The sequence below is a fragment of the Acomys russatus genome, chromosome 5 (genome assembly GCF_903995435.1).
Source record: "Acomys russatus chromosome 5, mAcoRus1.1, whole genome shotgun sequence".
NCBI classification, from domain to species: domain Eukaryota; kingdom Metazoa; phylum Chordata; class Mammalia; order Rodentia; family Muridae; genus Acomys; species Acomys russatus.
The window spans coordinates 23371424-23389769 of NC_067141.1; the positions used below are offsets into that span (position 1 = coordinate 23371424).

Here is an 18346-nt window from a genome sequence, read left to right on the forward strand (position 1 = left end):
CTGGAAAAGTTCCCACCTCCCAGACTGGACTGCATCCTGCAGAGCCAGGCAAGAAGGGCCTTGGGCTGGGGAGGTCTCCTACATGGTCACATGCAAGGCTGTGGAACTGTCAGTGGGAGGCGTCATTATTCCGGACTTTGGAGCGGTGAAGGCCAGAGCAGGAGCCAGCACTGGTAGCACTCAGCCCTTTCGTCTTCCATGTAGGTTCTGTGAGTATCATGCAGCGAAGGCGGAGGGCCTGCCAGGACCCTTGCTAGTGAACTTTTCCCAAGGAGAGGTCTTGATAGTTGGGCAATGTCAAGTTGTCTCTTTGGGCAATCGAGTAAGGGAGTATAGATGAGAGTCAAGTCAGTGAATGTGCAGAAGGTAAGCTTCAGGAATGACTGTGGTTGGAGATTCTGGGCCAAACCACCTCCAGACTCAAGGGAGGGGACCAGGTACCACCAGTTCTGGAAGTCTTTCCCAGTTTCTTTCCCCTTGGTCCGGGGGCCAGTTCAAGGAGGATGGGGACAAGCGGCATGGTTTTATCACTGGGGCGCTATCTGTAAATGCAAATGTGTATGGCTCAGGTGGGTCCTGCTAAGGTTCCCTCTATTCGTTGGCTCAGGAGACTTGAGAACAGGCTCCAGACAGCTCTATAAAATGAGCTCTATAAAATTGCTGTGTCTGTGACTTCGGGGGGGGGGAGGGGAAACAACTTGACAGGGACAGGCCACTTGGGAGTGAGGACTCAAGAGCTAGATGAAGAGGTCTGTTTTGGTTTGTGAGAAGGAAGCGGGTCCTAGTAGACAGGTGCCCTCTGAAAGGGGGCTAGACAGCACTCACTCAGGACCACTGCCCTGGGCCCTTCCTACTCCTGATCTTGGGGTGGAGGGTCAGCTAAGACCTTAGGGAAAAAGGGAATGGCCTTGGGTCTTTTTACCTGCATAAGGAGTTTCCTCACTCAGCTATGTTTCTTCCCAGCTTGCAATCTAGGCTATTACCCCTCCATCTTTGTGGATGTTTGTCCCTTCCTTCCTTCCTTCCTTCCTTCCTTCCTTCCTTCTTTCTTCCTTCCTTCCTTCCTTCTTCTCCCCCCTCCCTTCCCTCCTTTCCTCCCTCCCTTCTCCCCACTTCCCTTTATGGACTTGGTTTTATGTAGCCTAGGCTAGCCTCAAATAAGCCATGTATCCCAGAGGACCTTGAACTGGCTCCAGCCCAGGTCTGCCTACATGAGTAGCTTCTGTCATGTGCCTGGCTCCCTAGAGAAGGCAGCTGTGGGACAGATCTCACATGTGGGGCGCAGGCCCTTCTGGAAGACACCACTAGTAAGGAGCTCCAGCTCCCCTGAGCCCTGTCATCCAGCAGCCTGCTGGCAGCCTTGCCCTCAATCCCAGGAGAGTGGCTTGGCTTCAGCTTACATTGTCTGTGCAGTTTCGGGTGTGCACGTGTAAGATGTCTGGACAGCATGTGCCCTGGCTGCCAGTCCTGGGAATGCCCTCTAGACCCCTTTGTGAACTTATTGCAGTGTGTACATGCTTAGCTCAGTCAGTGTACATATTCCCTCATGTGTATGTGTGTGAATGAGTGTCCCTGTCTGCATGTGAGGCTCATTTACAACTCTATGCCCACATATGTAGAACAGGGTGGTCCCTTTAAAGGGTCCAGCCATGAATGGCTTGCTATGCCCTCTGTTTGTGTGCGGTATGGATTTGCTTAAGGATGACATTGTGGGGAAGATTTCATGTGGGCAGTTGTGGGAAACACCAGTACGTGGCCTCTACTGCCTGCTGCAGCACTGCAGGGGTGGCCCAGCGGTGGCCTGGGCCCAGCTATGGGCTGCTCTGTTGTTTTCTATCCAGGGAAACTGATCTGTTGCTTCATGACCTGTTAGCACACTGGCCAGAGTGAAAACTTGGCACTGTGGGGTGGGTCACCCCTGCTGTCCTTGTCTTCTGCTCCCCAGTTCTAGTTGGTCAAGGTGCTGCTTGCCTATGCTGTGAGCACCTAACTCCCCGTCCACTCATATGTGCCTAGTCACCTCTGACCCCTATGCCTCTCTTGTGTGCCCATCCTCCTCAGTGGCCGTTGGAGGAACAGCCATGGTCCAAAGCAGTCTGTCTGGGAATGGAGTGGGCAGTGATGGCTGGGGGTGGTGGGGGGGGGCGGTGCTAGGAAGGGGATCTTGTGGCTTCCTTTCTGGGCCTCACTTCAATTCAGTTGGCATCTATTAGATAGTTGTTCCCCTGGTCTCATCCTTGCTCATCCTGATGGGAAGCTGGGCTTGTTAGGGGTTCTCATGTAGGTGTTGGCTGGGTGGCTGTCACCTGACTTCCAAGGTGGTGACAGCTGAGGTGCCTAGAACAAGCAGGCTGTAAAGACCTTGAAAGGGCAGGTTCTCCCATCACACTGACCCGCCTTAGCTGAAGGGCTGACTGGGCAGGGTGCTATGACCCCAGTGGCTGTGTGTGCATGTATGACCACCTTGTTCTCCCAGCAGACCCAAGGCAGCCTCATGATGTGACCTAGAAATCAGGCACAGCCAGGGTGGGCCCCCAAGTCCCTCATCAGAGGCCCCAGGAGCAAACCTCAGATGTTGGCAGGGGTGGCCTGGGGGGTGGTCTTGGGGGGGTAGCCCCTCATTCCTATTGTCCCACTGCACACTCTGGACGCTGCTCTCCCACCGAGAAGAAGGCTAGTGCCTTGTCTTATTCTCTCTGAAAAGGAAAAATGAAACATCTGGCTCCCTGGGATGGTGGCAGGAAGCAGTGTGTCAGCCCCATCCTGGGGCTCTGTGGACTGCTGGCCTCAGTGGGAGCTTCCGGCCTCCTGGGGGCCAGTGGGCTGTAACTTCGGTGGCCAGGGCGCCTTGGGGTGAGGCAGGAAGCCTGGCCCCTGTGGGTGGGCTCTGAGCTGTTTGCCTGTCCTGCACACCCCAAGCTCTCTGTAACCCCAGAGGCAGGCCATCTGTGGCAGTCAGGAGTTGAGGAACTTAGGTGGCTCAGAAACTGGAACCAACTCACCACATTGCTGCCCCTGGCACTTTCTCAGAGCTGCGCCTCACTACCCTGGTAGATGGGGCTTTAGACTGGTCTCTCTTGTCATCAAGTCACTGGGTTGGGACTGGTGTCTTTCCTGAGGTTCTCTGCCTGCTAGCCACTGACTGCAGCCCTTCTTCCTTGCAGGTCACAGTCACCACCATTGGCTACGGGGATAAGGTACCCCAGACGTGGGTCGGGAAGACCATCGCCTCCTGTTTCTCTGTCTTTGCCATATCCTTCTTTGCACTCCCCGCGGTAGGTGCCCACGAGGACCCTTCTCCTTTGTTGCCCACTCCTCCTTGCCCCAAACTCCTGGGCATCCCTGAAAGTAGAGTGAGAGGGAGCCTGTCATGGCACTTCACAGAAGCAGTCATGTGCACGGGAGCAGACAGGGCAGGAGCTGCAGGCCTGCTCCACAGCTAGGAGTGGCTCTGTCTCATGATTTTTCTGGAAATCACAGACCTATGTCCATACATGTGTGCTATGTAGGACACACTGAATATATATATATGTATATATATATATATGCCATTATAGATGTGTCTTATACATGTTGTGTATATATACTGTATACACGTGTTACCTGTATGAGTATCTGTGTTTACCATATGTTCTGTGTATGTGTACATGATGTTATTTATAAATACATATTTGTGATTTCATGTGTGCCATAAATACACATATATTTGCATATGTGTTCCATGTCCATATAGTATCTACGTTGCATGGGTCTCTGTAGCACATAGGAGATGATGTGTTCAAGTGTCTGTTATATGTGCATGTGTGATACATAGGCATAGGTCATGACATACAATGTGTGTCCCCTGCATGGCCCCCAGCTGCCAAGGCAAGCACCCTTTCCCTGCTGCTGTCCCTTTGGCCACAGTGGCTGCAGTAACTGTGGGATCCTTGCTGGGGACAGCCTCAAACTTCTGCTCCCCTAGGAGTTCCCTCTGCCCCAGAGGCACAAGCTGATGGCTTCCCACTGGTGGTACCTAGAAATGGGTAAAGAGACTCAGGCTTCTTCTGGAGTCAGGCTTAATGTTGAATCTGCCCTGGGAAGTGGATTCAGCTGGCAAGGTCAGGCAGGCTGAGCCTCAAATGTACCCTCGTGTGCCATCTGTTGTGTCTTGGACCCACATTCTGGTGGTGCCTTCCTTGCCACAGTCCTAAGCACTGCACAAATCTGGTCTCCAGAGTGCTTTTGGCTTTTACTCTTCCTTGGGACCCTGTCCTCTGCTGGGCACTCGCCAGCATGGCTTGTGTGACAGTGGACACCTTCTGTCCCTTACCAGGGGATACTTGGCTCCGGGTTTGCCCTGAAGGTCCAGCAGAAGCAGAGGCAGAAGCACTTCAACCGGCAGATCCCAGCCGCAGCCTCACTCATCCAGGTAGGAACCATGCCTGGCGGGCTGTCAGTGCTATGTACTTGCATCTGTCTGGCTGTTGGAGCCACTCCCAGCAGTGTCCATTACCTGAGAGGCATGGGTCCTTTTGCTGTGGCTCCTCCCATGGAGAGGTGGCTCCCTGGGAAAGTATCCATTATTAGGATGACAGGATGAGCACAGGGATTCAGGAGTTTCACCTCTCATGGTGTTTCGATACTTGTAGGATAGGGCAAGACCTGATCGTGGCCACTCAGCCTCTGGGGACAAGGATAAGACAGGGAGAGAGAGAGAGAGAGAGAGAGAGAGAGAGAGAGAGAGAGAGAGAGAGAGAGAGAGAGAGAGGGAGAGAGACAGAGAGAGACAGAGAGAGACAGAGAGACAGAGACAGAGACACAGAGACAGAGACACAGAGAGAGAGACACAGAGAGAGAGACAGAGAGACGGGGAGAGAGAGAGAGAGAGAGAGAGAGAGAGAGAGAGAGAGATAGGATAAGCGAGAGAGAGGAGATAGATATGAAGCTTGGCATTGACAAGAACCCAGCCTGTACAGTGGTAGTGCCTCTGGGAGGCCTGGCATCCCTTAGGACCAGTGGCCACAGGTGAGAGCAGCAGGTACAACAGACAGACAGGACAGTTCACAGAAGCCTGGGTGTTAGGGACAACAATCTGAGAGCAACAGGGAAAGAAGGTTCTAGAGGTAGGTAGCTGAAGAGATGGTGGGATTTGCTACTACAGGCCCTTGGGAGATCTCTAGAGAACTGGACTGCCTTTCAATGCCAGAGAAACCACTTAGAAACTGGGCCTCCATGGGGTTTTTGTTTTGTCTTTTTGTTTGTTTTTTCATTGCTAACAGAGCTGAGGAGTGGTCAGGTGAGGGCCCAGAGTATGGATGTTCTCCATGAGGCAGCATCCACATGGACATGGCCCTCTAACCAGCATAATGGCCATGCTCACTGTGTGAGCCCCTCTGGATCAAGTGTCCTTGGTAGGCCCTGACTGGCTGTGACACCCCTACAGGCCTGTCTCCTGAATTCTCTGATCTGGGCAGGCTCTGGGGTGAAGGACAGCCCTTCTCAAGGGTTGTGTCTCTTGTGGTCTTATCTAAGCTTCTGGCACAGTTCTGGGCCTCAACTTGTCCCTCTGATGCCCTTCCAGAACCATCTGCCTAGGCCTGGACCTTCTGTATACACAAGAAGAAATAGCAACAGGCCTGAGGCCGGCAGCTGCAGCCATGTGCTCCCTCAGGCCTGGCTTGACCCCACAGCTTCTCATTTGCAAAAAAAACCTTAAATCAAACCCACTAACCCGCCTTGGCCACATTAACACAGCCAGGTAGTTATTTGGTTCTTCAGCTAAGCACAGGAACCACATGGTCTGTGGACAAGATGCCTCCAAACGCCATACCCACAGTGGGAAGATGTGCCAGGGCTCTTACTGGTGGGAGCGGGAAGCCCAGGCAACACAGGGGTATGCCATGGGGAGCTGCAGGCTGCGTGAGGCATGGAGCTGCCCACAAAGGGTGTGCATGGGACATAAAGGGCCTCCACACTGTCCCAGGTCATAAGTACTCCAGCCTGGGTTTTGTGTTCCTATCATAGTGTGGGGCTGTCACTCAGAAGCCTTGCCAGCATGTGGAACTTTCAACTAGTTTTTATGTTCTTATGCTCGTGGGGCCTGTAGTGACAAAGCCACCATGGTATGTCCCCATAAGAGCCTCTCTGGTACTTGCTCCTTCCCACCTCTTGCTCCCTTGGCTCCTCCAGGCCCCTCCAGTGTCTTCTCCAGGTCATCTTGCTGTGATGACTATGAGGAGGGGTTTCCCTCTAGAATGCAGGCCAGGAGCTTCATCTGCAGTCACCAGAGAGACTCCTCACAGCCACAGGGCTAGCACTTGAAACCCTGGGAGGCCTCACCTTCCCTGGTCCCTGGGGCTCTACTCCTCCACACTGTGCTAGTGCTCATACAGCCCCGAGTAGCCCCTTTCTACAGTCTTCTCTCTGAAGTACATTCTGGTCATCTAACTCTGTCTTAATTGAGCATCTCTGTATGTCTGGGGCTTGCTCAAGGTCCCTTCAGGAGGGGCTCCCGTAACAGGCAAAGGCCTTGGTAGCGTCTGAGCTATGAGTGGTAGATACTTAATGCATGAGACAGTCTCCTTCCTAGGCCTAGAGGGGCAAGTCCTGCTGTCAGGGAAGGGGCCTAGGAACAAGCTGGGCCCAGGGCTCAGGGAGGAGCTCATGATTCTCTGAGAGGTGCTGCTGAGTGGCTGGACCGTTGACCCTTCCCTTCTTTCCCCTCTGCCTGATTCAGACTGCATGGAGGTGCTATGCTGCCGAGAACCCTGACTCCTCCACCTGGAAGATCTATGTCCGGAAGCCTGCTCGGAGCCACAATCTGCTGTCCCCCAGCCCCAAGCCTAAGAAGTCTGTCATGGTAAGCAGCCTCCGCAACCAACAGGATGGGGACTGCGTATTAGCAGGTCAGGAGGCCGAGCATGAGACCTGGGTATTGGCGCTCAGTGTAGTGCTTACTGGGGTCTCAGCCTCATTCTGAGGTCAGGGCAAGTCTACTCTGTGCCTGATCTCTGCTGTCCTCATGTTCCCCCGCCTTGGAGCCATATTGGACTGGTCATGCCAAGCCCAGGATATGATAGGTCTAAAGAGAGTGCTTCTGGGATAGGATGGGACAGCTTCATCAGCTGCTGGAAGGAAGCTCACGCCAGAGAGGATCCTGGTGCTGAGCTTTCCATGCTGGGTCAAGCAGGCAGAAGGGGAAAGTTCTAGCACTCAAGACCACAGGTTCCCACAGCTGTGTGCAGGAGTCCTGCCATTTGCCTGGAGCCGTGAGGAAAAGGTTGGGGCTCTTCCCTTTCCTGGCCCCTGCCCTCCCTCTCCTTGAACAGACAACCTTCCCAGCTTCTAACTGTCCATGGACACTTGAACTTGCTCTCCAGTCTGTCTGAACGCTCTTCCTGACTTCACATAAACTGCCCCCCAACTCCTACCCCCTGCCTGCTTTCTCCAGGAGACCTCTTTAAAGAGGCTCCAGGGCCTGCACTGCATTACCACGCACTTTGCTGCCTTGACCTTCAGCCCTACTGCCCTGGTGCAAGCTTGCATATTTACAGTCTACTAGGTTTGTTTGTTTGTTTGTCTGTCTTTTTTTGTCTGCCCTCCTCTCTTAGGCTGTGGCTCATAGAGGGCCACATTAGGCCAAGCAACCTCCAGCTGCACCAGCACCATGAAGTCCCATTCCACCAATGCTTGTGGGTACTGGAGCTCAGCCCCTGACCCAAGTTCCCCCAAGGGCATGCATTTCAAAGCTAGACTCTGGGGCTCTACAGGTGCTCTAGGGCTGGCTGAGGACCTGACAGATGGTGCCCTCGAACTGCCACTTCTTGTGTGGAATTTTTTTTAGGTAAAGAGGAAGAAGTTCAAGCTGGACAAGGATAACGGGATGAGTCCTGGAGAGAAGGTATTCAACGTCCCTCACATCACGTATGACCCCCCAGAGGATCGGAGGCCAGACCATTTCTCCATTGATGGCTATGACAGCTCAGGTAAGCAAGCTCACATGTGTGCAGGGGCAGGACACTCAGTGCTCACACAGAAGCAGGGTCAACCTGGATGTGGGGAGCTTTCATGCTACCTACCCCTAGTGCTCTCCTGGCACTCTGTCCATAGGGCCCCATAGCACATATATAGTCACTGTCTACCTTGGGATGCCATATTCCTACTGCATGGCCTGGAAAATATGCCTGACCTCTCTGAGTTCCCTTCTCAGGTGTGTATTGCAGAGCCTCGCTACAACCTTACAGAGGCAAAACTCACCAGGACCCAGACATCCAAACACTGGACAGGCCTGCATACAAAATACCTGTCCTTGACAACACTGATCCCAATGCAATATGCCAGTTACAAGGCAGCTAGGCTAAGGGCACTTTTGACATGTCCTTCCTCTGGTCTGGTTCTGTGTCAGGGGACCTCAGTGGGAGTGAAAGGTCCCACAGTCACTTCTCAGGAGGTGCATGTGCTGTTGCCATTATCATGGCGTACTGTTGAGCACTGTTTGCATGAGACAGGGCTGTGTGGGTCTGGGATTCTCACACTCCTCCCATCAGATGCAGAGTGGACTCTCTGAGTTTGTAAGCCTTGGGGGAGACAGCATGGGTGGCTATGGAAGCAGCTTCCCCCACAGCCGCTGTGTCTCGCTGAAAACTTCAGTGCCCACCTCAGGGTGCATGAGTCTAGCCACTGTCTATAACTCAAATCTTAATGGTTCTGGTCTTTTCCTTCCTCTGAGTCAGTGTGGGTATTGAGAGAGTAAGCCATCACCAGGACTGCGATGTGGCTCAGGTCACCACATGCTTTTTGCTCAGCGTCTCCCAGGAAGCTCCTTACACTGTCCTGCTGGCTGTTTCCTCTTCAGACTGTGTGCTGAGGCAAATAGACCAGGCACCCAGTGTGCACAAGTTCTGCATCCTCTGACTCAGTCCATTTACACACTATTACATGGCGGTTGTTCTTCTGAGGAACCTGGATGCATCATGAGGAGGTACAAGAAGGTTCTAGGCAAATGCTATGCTATTTTATCTAAGGTACCAGAGTATCCATGAATTGGGCAAGTCCAGGAACCACTCCTCCAAAGGCAGGGAGGAGAGGCCTTGCAAATATTCCTAAAGTCCCTGCCCAAGATGTCAGTCCTAGGTGGAGGGGACACCTGATTGAAAGCACAAAGAAATGATAGCTGGAGGAAGCTTGAGCCAAAGACACAGGTATTTGACTCACTTTCCCGACAGGCAACCCAGGGCCTAGTGCTGGCTCCTGTGGTCCTGGTTTTGGCTGTCAGAATCTTGCGTCTCATTCAGAATTGTTCCTGCTTACCTTCAGTGAGTCCCAGGCTGCATAGTAAGGCTTCAGTTTGAGTGTCCTGGTAGGGACTGGACATCCTATTTCAGGATCTGGGCCACCAAGAGTCACGCCCAGCCTCTTCTGCCCAGTAAGAAGTAGGCACTGATATTGCGTGCTTGGTAGAGTGGGAACTAAGGATCCAGACCAACAGTATGTGGGCAACACTGTCCCCTGGGTTGACACTTTGCATACACCCCCCACCCACCACTCTGCTGTCATTTAGTTTTGTTCCTCCCTTCTCAGACTTCTTCCCAATGCCTGAATGCTTTGTGACTAGGTAGAATGTTCCAGAATCCACCAGAAACTTCCAGCTTTATTGCCAGTTGTAAGGACAGTTTCAGGTATAGCAGAGGATGATCAACAGTATTGTCCCTCCTTCTTCTTCTCACAGGTGTCAGAGCCTTAGCCTACCAAGTCCAGCTTGTCTGAGGGCAACTGACCTGTGTCCTGTGTCATTGTTTCTTCCACTACATCTTGACAGGAGGGTGGGAAGTATTAAAGAAAGGATCCATGGCTCTTCTGTGCTCCTGAAGGCTATCCTAGGCATCCCGTCTGTCAGGACCCAGCCTGGGCCCCACTCTACCGAGCGCCAAGCTGCTGCGTCCTCATCAGATGGCATGGGGATTTGGCTCAGGGCTGGCCACATCTCCATGAGCCCCTGGGACATACTCCCCGCCTGCCCACTGGAGCGGGCACAAAGGGCAATTGTGCCAACAAATGCCCAGTGCCCCTGCAGCTCTGCTTCAGGGGCAGGACCATTGTCTCAATGCAAATAGGGGCTTTCTGCTAATGCTAATGGGCAGGTTGGGTGTGAGCAGAGGCGGCAGGGATGCAGCCCTGTGCCTGCCCAGGAGAAGCATCACTTGATGTTTTCTGAATACGGGGCAGCAGTGTCCCTGCCGTCCATTCAGCCTGCTTAGTGTTATGAAGTCCGTAGTGATGTCTGTGGCATGTTAATGAGGTACACGAGCGGAGAAAGCAGCCCTGCTTGTGGAATGCTCCCACACCATGCCGTCTCTTTCTATTAATGAGATAAGTCAGCCTAGTCCAGAGCCACCAGATTTTGGAGACTGAGCCACTGGTTTAGTCCTTGTAAGGACCTGGGGCAACCCCTACCCTACGGGTTACCTGTTATACCTAAGTCTCCTTACCCAAGAGGCTCTTGGGAATCTTGGGCACTCTGGCATGGAGACGGGGTGCTAATCCCGTGGTAGGGAGGGAATACCATCACTGGGAAAGCCCAAGAGTGTCTGCTCCCATGAGGCAGAGCTCAAGCTGTCACACTGACTTCTAGTGCCAGGCCAAAGCAGGACTTGGACCTCATCTGTGTTTGAGAACTAGGAAGCCATCATCTTATCCTTACATAGGACACACACCTGTTCATGGTGTGCAAAACTCCACGTGTCCTTTCTGTGTATGCTAAGGGTAAAGGTAGGCTGCAGTGCTGGTCTTAATTAAAGATGACTGAACAAAGGCCCAGAATCATACAGGGGCACACATGTGTCCTAAGGATGCTCTATAAAACTCACCTAAGAGATGTGTACAGAGAGAGAGAGAGGGGGGGAGAGAGAGAGAGAGAGAGAGAGAGAGAGAGAGAGAGAGAGAGAGAGAGAGAGAGAGAGAGAGATGGAGATGTGTACAGCCTTGCCTTGGTGGACTTGAACTGCTGGAAGCAGGTAAGGGAAGGAGTCTCTGTGGTAGCATCAGGGCCCAGGTTACCCTGCAGTAAAAATGGGTATGTGTCCCTGTGGAGAAGCATAGCAGGAAGCTGAGAGGCATTGTCAGTGTCAGCTTCCTCAGGGCTGAACTTGGACAATGGCTTCTCCATCATCTAGGGCTCCTGGCCTACTCAGGTAGGCTGAGTCCCAGGCCACCTGGTTCAGGCAGAATGTGTTCTGCCCTGTTGCACCTGCTCTGTTACAAGCCCTCGGGGCTGATTCTAGAGGCACTTTTTATCATAGGTAAATGCAAAACTTGCCCAGGCATTTGGAGGGAGTGGATTTTTTTTTTTTTTTAAGGACACAGGGGCGACTTGCTGCTAGACACAGAAGCTTTTTCTGTGTCAGAGAAAGCTCTCTCCACACAGGAGACCGGAACTCATCTGCAGTAAATTTAGAAACCCACTCCTCAATTGTTTAGGCCACACTGGCTGTGGTGAGGTCCCAGACTCTGTTACAGGTGGCCGTGTTAGTGTTAAGCAGGTGGTTTATAGATAAGCTTGAGGAGCTCCAAAAGTGAAGCCAATGGCAGCTGCAGAGGCAGGAGCAGGTCTTCTGTCACTTCTCAGTCTTCCCACTGTGCTGCATCAGGGGATGGGAAGGGAAGGCCCGAGTGTAGAGTAATAGTCCACCTACAGCTCTTTCTGCCTCCCGCACCTACGTTCTAGACCTCAGGCGTGATCTCACGCAGGACTTTGGCAGGAAGGACTTAAGCGAAACTTCTAACCACCCTCCCAGCTGTCACAAATGACTCACAGAAGCCTCAGAGTCCCAAGAAGTGGGTCAAGATTTTTGGGTTGGAGAACCCCTGCTCACTGATGGGATGTAGGGTATGGTGAGGCCAGTAGGAAGGCTGGTCATCGCTTCGTGAGTATGCGCTGAGCCTGGATCAGAAGCTTCTCACCAGCACTTCACCTGGCCTCTTCTACCCCAGTGTCCTGATGACTCTCCCCTCACTTTGGGCGGTCACTGAGAACTCTACCCTGTCATCTTGCCTTTTCACCTCCTATTTCATGTCAAGACAAATCTGCATGACCGTGGATTGACCAGTGGGCCCACTTTGCATGGAAGCGAGGCCTAGAAGGCTTGTGTGACTTATGAGAGCTTTGTTTCTCCTTATCTTTCCAGCAGTACCCTACTTAGCTATTTCTGTCTTGGCCCATGGCTTGACTTTACCATCTGGCACACCTGTCCAATAGTCTATGCACTGCAGCTTGTATCTTTAAGGGTAGCCTATATCTTTAATAGGAAAATATGTGAACTTTGAAATACACACACACACACACACACATATATATTCTGATTAGAAAAGTAGATTATCTTCACTATGGAACACAAAAACAGGGACAAGAATAAAGACTGTCTTCTGTCTTAGTGCTGTTAGGCTTTGGACAACTGTCCTTTCCCCGGCTGCACCCTACTTTGATGACTGTCATCCCTGGATTGGGTCCATACTGACTGATCAGTTTTAATCCTGCTTTTATCTACTTACTGTGACATGAGCATTAATGCCTGTCATTTTAAACTCTTTTGAAACTGGTTTGTGTTGTTTCCAGGCAAATATTTATGCCAATAATTTTGTGGTGATCACCTGTTACACAAACTCTGAAAACTAGTTTGAATCTGATGGGAAAGTGGCCTACGAGATTTAAGTTTTTTATTTTGTTGGAACTGGATTCAGTACTTTATTCTTCTGAACAATGATGCTTCTGACATTTAAACTTATTCTCTTGAAGAGAAAATAAAGCCCCAAACTGATGAATATTTAGAAAAATAATGATGAAAATATTCCACATCAGACCCTATGATGTATATGTAAAGCACTTAAATTATTGGTGGCTAATAAACTGATATTTCTGTTTTAATTATTGGAAGGGGCATATGCACATAAATGCAGGTGCCTACATAGGCCAGAGGTATCCGATCCCCTGGAGCTGGAATTGTAGGAGTTGTAAGCCACCCAATGTAGGTGCTAAGAATTCTCTGCAAGAGCACTGTGCTTTTTGAACTGCTGAGCCGACCCCCTGGCTCCATGGGTTGCTATTTCTAAAAACAAACTACCATTGAACAAAGGAAAATAACATGTATAAAAGGAGAAAGAAAAATCTATAAGTAGTATTATGGATTTTAATACCTTTCTTGTTAGAGATGATATTGTGAGACACAAAAATCAACAGAAATACAGATCTGAACAATACTTCCAATCAAGTTGAATTAATTGACCCTGGTAGAGCATTCTTCCAAGAGCAGTGGATAAATATGGCTGCTGGCTACACAGAGAATACATGCCAGAACAGACCGTATTCTGAGCTGGGAAAAGACTTTATAAACTTAAAATTCTCAAGTCATATGTCCTTTGACCACAATAGAATTAAATTAAAAATCAATTAAGAAATGGCAAATCCTGAAATATATGAAAATTAAATAACATATCTCTAAATAATGCAGGGTCATAGAAGAAATCTAAGAGAAAAACGTAGAATGTTTTGAATCAAATGCAAGTGAGAACTCAACATGCTATAGCTGACAGGGTGTAGTTAAAGCAGTTCTTAGTGGACCGTAAAGAACCACGCACAGACTTCAGAGAAGGCCTCACACTTGGAACTATAAAATAGCTGAATAAACCAAAAAAAGTAGAAACAAGAAAATAAAGATTTGTGAGGGGAGTAAGAAACTGAAAACAGGAAAAAAAAAAAAAAAGTAAATCAATGTTGATTTTTTAAGGCCAGAAAAATCAAGTAAGTGGCTAACCAGATAGACCAAAAAAGTAAGAGTGATGTCATAACTGGTCAGTGCCAGAAGTGACACTCAGCTCTGTACAAAAGACAAGACTTAAAACCTCAAGCCTATTCTTTGTGATTCTTTGTTGTTAAGTTCTACAACTTAAATGAAATGGCAAATTTCTTGGGAAAGGTAAAATGCAGAGAGATTTTTTTTTGAGACAGGGTTTCTCTGTGTAGCCTTGGCTGTCCTGGATTCACTTTGTAGACCAGGCTGGCCTCGAACTCATACCAATCCACCTGCTTCTACCTCCCATGTGCCACCACACCAGGCCAAATGCAGAGAGATGTAACCCAAGCATCTAGCTGTGTACACCAGTGAAACAGAAAATACCCTGGGACCATGTTATTTCCTGATGAAGCCTGCCATATGGTTAAGAAAACCCCAAACCTAGATAGTTTCTTTTTAAAATGAAATAAGGGGATCCTTCTAAGTTCTGAGGCCAGCATTACTCTGATAGGAAACCCAGCCAAAAAATATATATATATATATATATATATATATATATATATATATATATATATATATATATATATATATATATATATAAAAAAGAAAACTGTAGATGAATGATGACTATCACTTGTGAACACAAATCCAAAAATTTTAAGCAGAGGGATCAATTAGGGCTTAGGAATGCAAAGTTAGTTTGAATTTTTTAATTAGTAAAACAAACCATATTAATGGCAACAGAAAGCCAATTTATCTCAGAAGATGTAGAAAAGGTATTTGGCCAAGAATCTAGCAATGATTGATTGAAAAGTATCTAATGGAAAATAGAAGCTCCCTTGGGCTAAAACAGGCTAGTGACAAAACCCTGCAGCCAACATAGTCAGTGAACATATACTGATTGCTTTCCCCACAAGTCAGGAGCAAAAACATCTGGTGTCGACTTCTATTCAACATTAAGTTGGAGATGCTTGCCTGTGGAATAAGATAAGAAACATCAAGTTGATAAAGCAATGAAACTGAGTATCTGGAGATTTCCTGCTTGTCTGAAGAGAAGATCTGATGTGTCAGATTGGCCACTGGAATATACAGATTCAGTTCGGCTGCGGATAAAACGTACCTCTGCAAAAACACAATTCTACTTCTAAATTCTATCTGCAAATAAGCTAGAATTGAAAACTTTCAAATACTGCTCCAAGCACCATCAGAAATATGAAAACTGTAAACGCACCTAACAAAAGAGCTCTCCTCTGGCACCTATAAAACTATCCTGATGAAACTTGAAGGAAAAACAAATGTAAATGCATATTAGGTTCATAAATTACAAGGTTCAATACTGGTTTCCAAATCCAGTATAAAACGAGTCGAACACCCAGATAGCCTAGAATAACCAAAGCAACTTTGAACGTGAGCAATGTTCCAGGGTTAACACCAGATGTATCATGTCAGTGTTAAGAAGTAAACATGTCAGTGGGACAGACTGGGGACCAGGGGGACCTCCATACCAATTGACAACTGGTTTCTAATCCACACCTGAAGGTTATGTTTTGGTTTGGTTTGGGCAAGGGGGCAAGGCGGAAAAACTGGATATTTTATTTCAAGCACTGAACTTTTATCCTCATCCTCCACAAAACCAAGTCAAAAGGGTTGATAGAACTGAATTCAAAGGCTAAAACTTCAGGACACAACAATGTAACTAAAGGGTATCTTCAACACAATATCAAACGCCTGTGATAGAAACAGACTGGTCAGTCAGGCTTCCAAAGCATGCTTTTTGGAAGACACAACAAAAAAGACAGTTACTGAAAGAAAGTATGTGTGTGCGTTGCATGTGAGTATGCAGTTGTGCATGCCCAGGAACACACATGCAGAGGAGAAATGATTGGTGTTTTTCTCTATGGCTCCCCACCTTCTTTTCCCTCAGCAGTCTCTCACTGAATCAGAAGTTCAGTGTTTCAGCCAGACTGGTAAGTTCACAAGCTACAGAATCTGCCTGTCTCTGCCCACCCGACCCCCATTGCTGTGGTTACAGATATGTGCAACCATGCCAGTTTTTTGTTTTTGTTTGTTTGTTTTAGTTTGGGTGCTGAGGACTTGAACAGCACTTTCCATGTTTGCACACTAAACACTGTTGTCCATTGAGCCCCAACCCTGAAAATATTTGTAAATCATACACCTGATACCTGAGAAAGGATTTATATTCAGAATATGTGATGGACACTTTAAGCTGAAAAATAAGACAAGTGACACATTATAAAAATGGGTAAACAATTTAAAGTGACACTTCCTAGCAGGGAAGACATATAGGGAAGCATGTAAGGCAATGCTCTGCATCATTAGCTGTTGGAGAAGTGCACACAGATAGACACTGCTTCATAACTGCTAATTGCCTAAAATCAAGGAAACTGACCAGATGTTTGTGAGGACATGAAGGAACTCAAACTGTTGTCTGTCATGATCACAGTGGTTCAGGGACTCCGCCAAACAATTCAATAACTACTTCTACTTCTTCTTCTTCTTCTCCTTCTCCTCCTCCTTCTTCTCCTCCTCCTCCTCCTCCTCCTCCTCCTCCTCCTCCTCCTCCTCCTCCTCCTCCTCCTCCTCCTTCTCTTCTTCTTCTTCTTCTTCTTCTTCTTTCTCTCTCTCTCTCTCTCTCTCTCTCTCTCTCTCTCTCTCTCTCTCTCTCTCTCTCTCTCTCTCTCTCTTTCTCTCCTTTTGGCAAACTTCCAAGTGCAGTCAACATTTGAATAGAGTTTTTTCCCCCAAAGTTGTGCTGTGTCCATACAATGGAATACTACTCAGAAGTACAAAGGAGTGAACGATTGATACACCTAACAGGGATGAATCACCAAGTAGTTACAGTGAGTGAGAGAAGCCAGACAAAGAGTTCATACTGCCATCTTCTGTTACCGCGGCACTCTAGAAAATCAAGTCTAACCTAGAGTGACAGAAAGGTCAATAATTACCGAGGGGTGGAGCAGTGGTAGGGGAAGTCCAAAAGGGCAAGAGGAAGCTTCTGGGAGCCCTGCGTATGCTCATTACCTTAATTGTGGCAGCAATTTCAACACATGTCAAAAGTTACCAAATCCTACCATTTAAACACGTGCCATTTATTATATGCCAGCTGTACCTCAGCAAAGCTGGTAATAGAATATAGGAAATGTGCACAGCAGAAAACACCAAAAATAAAATTTAAGTGGTAACCTGGGGAAAAGGTTGCCACCTATATTGTAGGCACAGAGTGAATTGTCTTCATTTGATTTTTCAAAGCTCTTAACACCGAGAAGATAAGAGAATTAAAAAAGGAAATGCTACTGATTCCAGGGTACAAAGATGCTGGGCTGCCTCGCTTATGATACAAATATAAGCAAGGGTTGTTTCTTTGATTATTGAGTAAAATACTGATAATATGCTGTGGGTATATAGGGAAACGTAGCCATAGTCATTGATGTTGGAAGAAAAAAACGGATGCAGTCTCAGCAGATGTCAAAATTTAAGCTGTATACAAGTTTCAACTCTGCTATAAATCTATCCTTTACAGTTGAAAAGAGGTTTTGTCTGGCGATATTGATGTCTATGGTTCCTCAATAGCAAAACACTGCAAATTGCTAATATATCATCTATAAAGATCTCTTTATTTGATGTTGGTCCATCGGTCAGTCATTAAAGCTATGAGAATGGCTTTTCTGCAGTATGAGGGACAGCCCTGATATCTGATTCCACAAATTACAGAATCTCTTGGCTCAGCAGAGTATGACAGGTTCCACCACGCCTTTGTGAATGCAGTGTCATGCGATTTAAAGACCTGTCTGCTCTGTGTTCTAAAACAGTTTGAAAACATTAAAGTTTCAGTTTCTTTAAAGGTTAAGCAGTGACTGGCAATATGGCTTAGTGAGTAAAGAAAGATACCTGCTGCCAAGCCTGATGGCCTGGGTTGGATCACTAGAATCGAATCTACATGTTGGAAAGAGAGAACCAATTCCTATACGTTCTCTTTTGGCCTCCACACACATGCTGTGATGTGCACCCACCACCACCACCCTGCATGCACATGTGCGCGCACACACACACACACACGCACACACACACACACACATGCATGCACATATACAATAAGTGCAATTTTAAAAAATTTACATAGGGCTGAATTGTATAACCATCTGGACCTAATACAAAATCATAATTGCTTTTAGTCTTTTCTGTGGAAATGTAGCCTAAATTAGTTTAGGGCATGTTTTAAAGGATAATTTATTCATCGCTATGTAATTTCCTGAAGCATTTCAACTGTGTTGACACTTGGTAGCTGCTAATTTTCTTTCAGTAGTTTATGCTTTTTTCTATAATTTTTTCCTGCCTGTGCTTTTATAGTTTTGCATTTTTCTTAGTCAAGTTCATGAGAGATTTATCTAGTCTGTTAATTATTAAAATATTGTTTATTACCTTATCAGAAAACTACCTTTGTCTGTATCTGTTTTCTTCTTAGTCATCTTAGGCTATGATATGTATTAATTCCATCTTCCTAATTATCTCTAATTTATGTTTTCTTTTTAAACTTAATTAAGAGTAATATTTAGTTCACT

At 47.8% G+C, this 18346-nt stretch overlaps 1 protein-coding gene across 8 annotated transcripts in view; it reads left to right on the forward strand.

Moving 5' to 3' along the window:
- Window positions 1–18346, forward strand: part of Kcnq1 (potassium voltage-gated channel subfamily Q member 1) — a 332780-nt gene that overhangs the window by 65734 nt on the left and 248700 nt on the right. For all 8 annotated transcript variants that reach the window (XR_007830636.1, XM_051145712.1, XM_051145714.1 and 5 more), the window contains exons 7-10: window positions 3165–3275; window positions 4316–4411; window positions 6719–6841; window positions 7826–7967. Coding sequence is in view for 7 of the 8 variants with exons in the window: in XM_051145712.1 (XP_051001669.1) it covers window positions 3165–3275; window positions 4316–4411; window positions 6719–6841; window positions 7826–7967 (472 nt within the window). In the remaining variant the exon portion in view is untranslated. The remainder of the gene's footprint in view (window positions 1–3164; window positions 3276–4315; window positions 4412–6718; window positions 6842–7825; window positions 7968–18346) is intronic.